This window comes from Triticum aestivum, chromosome 7A, assembly GCF_018294505.1.
Source record: "Triticum aestivum cultivar Chinese Spring chromosome 7A, IWGSC CS RefSeq v2.1, whole genome shotgun sequence".
Taxonomy (NCBI): domain Eukaryota; kingdom Viridiplantae; phylum Streptophyta; class Magnoliopsida; order Poales; family Poaceae; genus Triticum; species Triticum aestivum.
In genome coordinates, this window is record NC_057812.1 from 693,542,075 (window position 1) to 693,550,529 (window position 8,455).

An 8,455-nucleotide genomic window follows, 5' to 3' on the forward strand; every position below is an offset into this window, starting at 1 on the left:
CGCCATGTTATGCTTCCAGCATATGACGCTGATGACGATGTTACTCCAAAAATCATGAAATTGCACCAACCAACTGAAGAGTCCAAATGTTGGGCTGACAGCCTAATAGGCGGCATCCTCATGTTCACCGATGAGACTGACCCGCCTGAAGATGCTGTCGTATTTACTCAGATCTCACCATTCAAACCAACCCCCGTATCTACCTTGCACACATCTTACGCAGATTCTCATTGGACTGATGGTAGATTACACATTCATCCACCACCAGACGTTCTAATCGTGATTCACTCATATTTTCGGAACCACCCTCCAAGTGAACTTAGCTGGTATGACATACCCCTTATTTACGTTCCAATAATTTGTTCTTTTATTTCCATTTCTCCTGACCCTACCTCTATTATCACAGCCCGTGGATTACACATGCCAGTCCCCGATATTGCTTTCTGGCTGGTAAAACTATTGTCGACCAGTTGTATGGATCCAAGCTTCTTGACCACGAAGCTTGCTGTCTCATATTCCTCCGTTTGAATCAGATTGATAACAAATTGCTATACCCTGGATCCACCCCGAAATGGCGCCGTTACATCGAAGCTGATTTCTCTATATGACGTACTTGTTCTTTGTTTTTGCTTTAAAATCTTAGTTCCAACTAACAATCACTTTTTTTTATTGCTAAAGACTGATGTACTCGCTGGCGAAAATGTATGCGACATGGTATCTGTCCAGAAACAATTCATCCCAGAATATATAAGCCAACAACTGCCGAACACGCGCCTAGTAAGTATCTTAACTTAAAACGTTCCACTGATGCATACGAAGGAAATTGTTTAACATTTTTCATTCTTTAAGTTCATTATCCCAGCTTACCTTCAGTCTGGATGGAGTGTGTATTGTTGGGACATGAAGAGGAAGATCATCCACATGTGCGACCCACTGGCCGATGCTTCTTCTTACACTGCACAAAAATCCAGCCACCTAATTATTGCAGAAAAGCTTCATGATGCCCTCTTCACCTATTTGAACAAGTTTTCCAGGTCATGGCATGTTGACGTAGCTAATTGGAAGAAAAACTTCCAGTTCCTTTCGGCCACATTGTTTGACCGCAACGAGAGTGGCGTCTGTATGATTCACATGGCTCGTTACTTCAACTGCATCGGTCTTGCTACAAAGCTTGACAATGTATCCCTCTACTATATTCTATAAACTTATATCTTCATCATCACGCTCACATCCCACCTGTAGTAGAAATTGGTTTTGGTGGCATGTTGCGTCTGCCCGCTATTTCTAAGCTCAATTTGAAATTCAGCACATGGCTCATGAGCATGGTAGATGGGCCCAACAGATGCATCAGACTATCTCATGATAGATCCATTAGTTTCTGGCCAGGGGATATCCACAAAGTTTTCGGTATCCCATGTGGCAACCTAGACATACACATCATTGAATATCAACAAGCAGAAAGTTCAGTTCAGTTTTTTAGATCTGTCTTGGGTATGCCTGAGAAGGGGAATCAAGTGCTCAAATGTGTTGAATTGGTTATAATGAAAGATCTAAATGAATCAACTGCCAGCAATTTAGAGATTGACTGTTTCAATATGGATTTCGTGATCTTTTGCATGGGCCACATCCTGACCCCGTCCAGTAAGCACGACCATGCCATCATAGATTACTGGTCAGCTATCGCAAACACTGATAAAATTACAGATTTCAACTTTTGTGATTATGTGTTTGCTGATTTACTGGCGGCTTGCTGGAAAGTAAAGCAAGACATTCAAAACAATAGACCAATTACTCACTTGATGGATGCCACCTTTTTTTCCAGGTATTATCACCTATCAAACATAATTTGTTTTCTGCATTACATGCAAGATTATTGTTTTGTCTCCTCCAATCAACCATAATTTAAAATTCTATTCAATTGCAGATCTTCTATCTTGACAACCTAGACGTTGGCATGCTAAACCTGCCTCACAATTCGTACCCACCCATATCCAGCTTCGATGAATCGAGGATCAGGAAGATGATAATCCAGTGCTCTAAAATTGGCCCCGGGCCCCCAGATTTCTCCGTAGGCCAGGTATTATACTGTAGTAATTACCCAATCCATTCATTTGGAGCCGATGAAATTTGAGTTCACTGCACTAATTCCCTTATTTATTTTCAGATACGTCACCATTCTCAGATATGCTACATGCGCTCTATTTGGGATTCAAAAACTGATGCAAAATATGATGGCATCAAAGAAACCACTTATTCCTTCAAAAAAAACTATTGTTACAGACAATCCTCAACCTGTTTCTGTTGGAACTTCTTCATTCTTGACTAACATTCCTACCCCATCAGAATTCTGCAGCATCCTCAAGTCTAACTACCCACAATTGGTAAACATATAACTCTTTTTTTAAACCACTCTGCAGCACCACATAATTTCTCCCAGTAAATATATAATTCATTTTTATATACAGGCACATTCCAAGCTCGGCATACTCCTCAATCAGCACAACGCTGTTTCATTTAAATCCTGCAATGAATTGAAGCGATCCGTTCATGAAGAGAACACTAGATTTCTTCACAGCCTTCTGTCCACCTTATCTAAAAGTTGCATCTGTTGCACGCTCCATGGGACAACATGCATTGCACAAGAACTGCAGCCACCTGAAAGCCCTCTTTTATCTAATTTGTACCGGCATTCGAAGCAGCAGTCTAAGTCTGAAGGTAACTAGTATACTAAAAAACATTATTCAATAACAGTTTCACATCTTAACACATCTTCTTCCATGTCAGGCGCCACATCTGCAGCACCAAAGGATAAACATAAGGCTGCCAATTCGTCTTACACTATTAATGAGGTCACACCATCACACAAGAAAAGCAGGATAAACTGTAAGTTAATATTTTTTTTTACATCTCATCATTTCATGTGCATTAATATATATATGTATTTTACTATTTTTTTAACCTCCCCTCTCCATGTTATGCTTCCAGCATATGACGCTGATGACGATGTTACTCCAAAAATCACGAAATTGCACCAACCAACTGAAGAGTCCAAATGTTGGGCTGACAGCCTAATAGGCGGCATCCTCATGTTCACCGATGAGACTGACCCGCCTGAAGATGTTGTCGTATTTGCTCAGATCTCACCATTCAAACCAACCCCCGTATCTACCTTGCACACATCTTACGCTGATTCTCATTGGACTGATGGTAGATTACACATTCATCCACCACCAGACGTTCTAATCGCGATTCACTCATATTTTCGGAACCACCCTCCAAGTGAACTTAGCCGGTATGACATATCCCTTATTTAGGTTTCAATAATTTGTTCTTTTATTTCCATTTCTCCTGACCCTACCTCTATTATCACAACCCGTGGATTACACATGCCAGTCCCCGATATTGCTCTCTGGCTGGTAAAACTATTGTCGACCAGTTGTATGGATCCAAGCTTCTTGACCACGAAGCTTGATGTCTCATATTCCGCCGTTTGAATCAGATTGATAACAAATTGCTATACCCTGGATCCACCCCGAAATGGCGCTGTTACATCGAAGCTGATTTCTCTGTATGACGTACTTGTTCTTTGTTTTTGCTTTAAAATCTTAGCTCCAACTAACAATCACTTTTTGTTTATTGCTAAAGACTGCTATACTCGCTGGCGAAAATGTATGGGACATGGTATCTGTCTAGAAACAATTCATCCCAGAATATATAAGCCAACAACTACCGAACACGCGCCTAGTAAGTATCTTAACTTAAAACGTTCCGCTGATGCATATGAAGGAAATTGTTTAACATTTTTCATTCTTTAAGTTTATTATCCCAGCTTACCTTCAGTCTGGATGGAGTGTGTATTGTTGGGACATGAAGAGGAAGATCATCCACATGTGCGACCCACTGGCCGATGCTTCTTCTTACACTGCCCAAAAAGCCAGCCACCTAATTATTGCAGAAAAGCTTCATGATGCCCTCTTCACCTATTTGAACAAGTTTTCCAAGTCATGGCATGTTGACGCAGCTAATTGGAAGAAAAACTTCCAGTTCCTTTCGGCCACATTGTTTGACCGCAACAAGAGTGGCGTCTGTATGATTCACATGGCTCATTACTTCAACGTCATCGGTCTTGCTACAAAGCTTGACAATGTAAGACAACTCCCTCTACTATATTCTATAAACTTATATCTTCATCATCACGCTCACATCCCACATGTCTCATTGCAAAACTCAGGAAACACTTGGTCATCAGAAGAAACTCATGGCGGCCGAGTTACTCCAGTTAGATGGCAACCTCGCCATCCTCCCAGCAACGTTGACAAAAATCTTACATGGCTAGTATAAGGAAGAATAGTTCTTCGAAACCAGTACTCCGTGATGTACGCACATCATCTATATCTGAACTCCATACTAAGTTTCATATATCAGCAATTTTTTTAGCGAACAATGTAACGGATATTCGAATCTACCCCCTGTTTTAAAGATTTACTATTATTATTCAACTATTTTATTCCTAGCTTCAAAATATTCCTTTTTTTAATCTCATACTTTTATGTATCTTTTTCATACAGACGCTAGTAATCTTGCCACAAAGCTACAATAATTTTCGTTTTCCATTCATGAAACATCAGTTTGTCCACTTTACCCTGTAACATTCTTAAGTCTCTCCACCAGGTTCTTTCAGACCCCCCACCAGGAAACCACCCTTGTTTCTACCAATCAGCACCCACTAGTAGAAAAAGGGTCAAATATGAAGCACATTAGTGCCGGTTTGAATATGAGCCGACACTAATGTAACCGTTAGTGCCGGTTCCAACGGCTAGGCGGGCGGGCATCATTAGTACCGGTTCGTGAGCAACCTTTAGTACCGGTTCATGCGAGGAACCGGTACTAATGAGGCCAGTGCGGCTGTGGTCAGGCTGGGCCCCCACGAAGACCTTTAGTACCGGTTCATGGCATAAACCGGTACTAGAGTTTCTTAGTAAGCTGATTTTTAGTCCCACCTCGCCAAGAGAGAGGCAGTATGAGCGGTTTATAAGCCGTGAGTGTAGAGACGATGACGAAGAGGCGCAGTGCTCACCTGCACGTTGATTAGCTTCAAGCCTTTCGAAATAGCATAGATTGCACTGAGCTATGTGCAGTGTAGTCTACACTATTCTGAAAGGCTTGAAGCAAATTAACCAGCATTGCACCTCTTTTTTATTTTTAATAACTTATTTGAACTCCGGACTTCTTGTGTTCCGTATGCAACATTCAAAGCGACGTCATCAATTTCCAACATGTTCTGACATCATTTATTGTTCTTCAGTCATTTACCTAATTGTTTAGAGAGCTAAATGACCGTGAAATTGAAAATCACTACAAAATGAACTGTGAAAATGTTGAAATTTAGCATGGTATCATCATTTCACCTGCATAGCATGTGCGAAAGAGTAGAGAGGGTCACGGCAAAAACTGGATGCACTTCATGTACAAACTGGACAATCTTTTTTGGAGTATCAGGGTTTCGGACGAGAACTCATCTGCAAACAAATTCTTTCATGCCTTTACTGATTTTTAAAGTTAAGTTATTCACAAACTAGTGATTCACACTAATTTCAAATAATTCAAAATTTAAACTATTCAAATTTGAAAACTACGGGCACTAACAGAAAGTTTATAATTTTTTGTACCTAAAGCAAAAATATTCACAAAGAAACTCTAAATACACACAAAAAACAACTCAAAAATAAATAAAGCAAAAAAAAAATCCGCCTACTAGGCCAGAGCGGCTGCATACGACTAGAAACTCAACCTGTTGTTGGACCAGGATGCAGACCCGCAAAGGCCCAGTAGGCCAACAGGGCAGCACAGAACATGTAGGCCCGGTAGGCCTGCTTTGGAGAGGAGCTCGAGAGAACTACCGCACGGGGGTTTATAAAACAGTGCGGTCGCCCCTCGTCTAGCGAGGTGGGACTAAACTTGCGCACCGCACCTGCGCCAGCGCACCCCCTTTAGTACCGGTTCGTGGCACCAACCGGTACTAAAGGGGGGCCTTTAGTACCGGCTGGAGCCACCAACCGGTACAAAAGGGGGTGCGGTTCCCGCCGCTTGGCCTGGCCAAAACAGGCCTTTAGTACCGGTTGGTGGCTCCAACCGGTATTAAAGGTGCCTTCTATATATACAACACTTACAAAAATTTCATTCTCCCTCTGTTTCTTCCTCTGTTTCCCCATTGAAGCACCGCCCGCGCGCCCCGATCGATCGACGCCGTCGCCGTCGCCGCCCCCGTCCCCGTCGCCGCCCTCGTCTCCGTCGCCGCCCCGGGCCCGTCCCCGTCGCACCGTCCCCGCGTCGCCGCCCCCTTGTCACGCCCCGGCCCGTCGCCGCCCCCAGCCGTCGCCTCGCCGTCGCCATCGCCCCGCTATGAGCTCTCCCCCTCTAACCCCTCTCCCTCGCCCCCGGCGGCCACCATGGGCGCCGCCCCTCCCTGAGCCCATACACACACACACACAAGCATGATGAACACACACACACACACACACGTACATATGTATGAATTAATGCATGTATATATTAGTATATACGTATTTTATTAGTTTAGATTTTTTAGATTATTATTTTTTCACTAGTATATATGTATGAATGCATGTTAGAGGATATAATTAGTGTTTAATTAGTATGGAAATTTTTTATATAATGTTGTTTTTTAGTTTTTTAATGGATGTATAAAAGTTGTGTTTTCTGTTTTTAGTGTTAGATGCTTAATTAGTATGAAATAGCATATAGAATTTTGACATATGCAATGATAGCATAATTAGTGTTATATAGAAATGTTAGAAATTTTAGTTATCAAAATCCAATCATTAAAAAAATGTTACTTTTTGCGGGCATATAGCTAGTATTTGTTCTCGACGATGCCCGGCCCGCATCCTCGTCGTCGACCCGTCCGCGACGACGTCCGACTGACCCATGTCCGGGACTGGGCTCCGCTGGGCTGGCACTGGGAGGTGCTGCCTGGAGGGGCGCGCCGCTTGATGAGGAATCCGGCCCCGGGTCCCGTCGTCGACCCTGATCTCGTTTGGTGGCGTTCGCGTGGGCCAGTTTCGGTGCGGAGGGAGCCGGCCCCGCCGGAGGTGGTACGTCGCCGTGTCAGGGAGGAGGACGAGCACGTCCATCGCTACATGGTTGCGTTAGAGGGCAGCAGGTTCTCCAATACCTGACAGTTTCTTCAGGGATCTGACTTCAGCTATGATCCTGTGAGAGTTCCTTCTCTTTGGGTGTCCACTGCCCGCGCCGCAGGAACCGCGAGTGTCCTAGATTCTTCTGTAGTATTCGATCTTTAATTAGCTACCTAGCCAGTGATGTACTATTCAATATTATATATTATTTAAGACGATGTATTCGAGATTATATCTATTATTCGAGACGATGTATTCGAGATTATATCTATTATTCGAGACGACGTATTCGAGATTATATCTATTTTTGCCTACTAGCTAGCTACATATTTTTGCTTACATATGCCCGCTTAATTAAGACATGCAAACGTGTGTGCATGCAGATTTCACTGGATCTTGTGTATCATTAAAGTTGACGCCGGAACAGTTGAAATACTGGACTCACTACTCAGAGCAAATAGTGACTATAACATCTTGTTTGGGATAGTCAACAGGTAATTTCAATCATTATTAACTATATATCTCGGCCTATTTAGTTCGTCATTTCATGATATGAACTATTTAATAACCCCTTTATTCATTTTCTTTGTCGGCGTGCAGGGCTTGGGCAAGGTTCATCAGCGTCACGGAAGGCGAATGGAAACGACAGCTGAAATGGTTTCGACCCAAGGTAAGTAATTAAGTAGTACTAGCTAGCTAGCTAGCTGCCATCTCTTTAATTATCATGCTTGATTAATTATTAACTGATCAAATTAAATTCCATTCTCGTAATAAAGGCCCTGAAGCAGGCGCAGGGGACTGATCTGTGTGCATTCTGCGTTTGCGAGAACATTCGCATGATGGCGTCCGAAAGGAGCAGATCTCAAAGACAGGAATGGGTACGCTTGTCAGAACACTATTCACAATGTTTACACCATTATCGATATCTAGTCACACAACTAATACACATGCATATTGATCTCCTTCTTAACAGTTCACAGAGGTGCGGGACAAGCTCCTGGAAACGGAGCGCGTAGAAGCACTTTAAAAGGAAATAGCGAGATTTTTGCTCGACCAGGTCATAAATCCGAAGGGAGAATACTATTACCCGCTACCGTCCCCATCGACCAGGTCATGAACCACTTTCAATTGTCATCGTGCTCCGAAGGCACCAATTAGGCAAATGCCACTGGCTTCGAAGGCAACATGCATATGTAGGAGAAATTGTATATAGCTATACATGTGTGTATGTGTGAATTAATATGGTGGTTTGTGAGACATTGATGATATATATATGATTGGTTCTACTAGAAATTCTA

The 8,455-nt window shown here is 42.7% G+C and overlaps 1 protein-coding gene across 1 annotated transcript; it reads left to right on the top strand.

The window, feature by feature from the left end:
- Window positions 1-3,304: 3,304 nt before the first annotated feature.
- Window positions 3,305-4,513, top strand: LOC123149399 (uncharacterized). The gene is made up of 4 exons (XM_044569055.1): window positions 3,305-3,568; window positions 3,646-3,744; window positions 3,830-4,146; window positions 4,232-4,513. Exons 2-4 carry the CDS (start codon window positions 3,672-3,674, stop codon window positions 4,334-4,336), a joined length of 495 nt encoding a protein of 164 aa, XP_044424990.1. The 5' UTR covers window positions 3,305-3,568; window positions 3,646-3,671; the 3' UTR covers window positions 4,337-4,513.
- The last annotated feature ends 3,942 nt before the right edge of the window (window positions 4,514-8,455 follow it).

Coding starts and splice junctions, on each gene's coding strand:
- LOC123149399 (XM_044569055.1), top strand. CDS start 3,672: ATGGGACATGGTATCTGTCTAGAAACAATTCATCCCAGAATATATAAG. Junction 3,745..3,829: donor AACTACCGAACACGCGCCTA/GTAAGTATCTTA, acceptor TTATTATCCCAG/CTTACCTTCAGTCTGGATGG. Junction 4,147..4,231: donor TTGCTACAAAGCTTGACAAT/GTAAGACAACTC, acceptor TGCAAAACTCAG/GAAACACTTGGTCATCAGAA.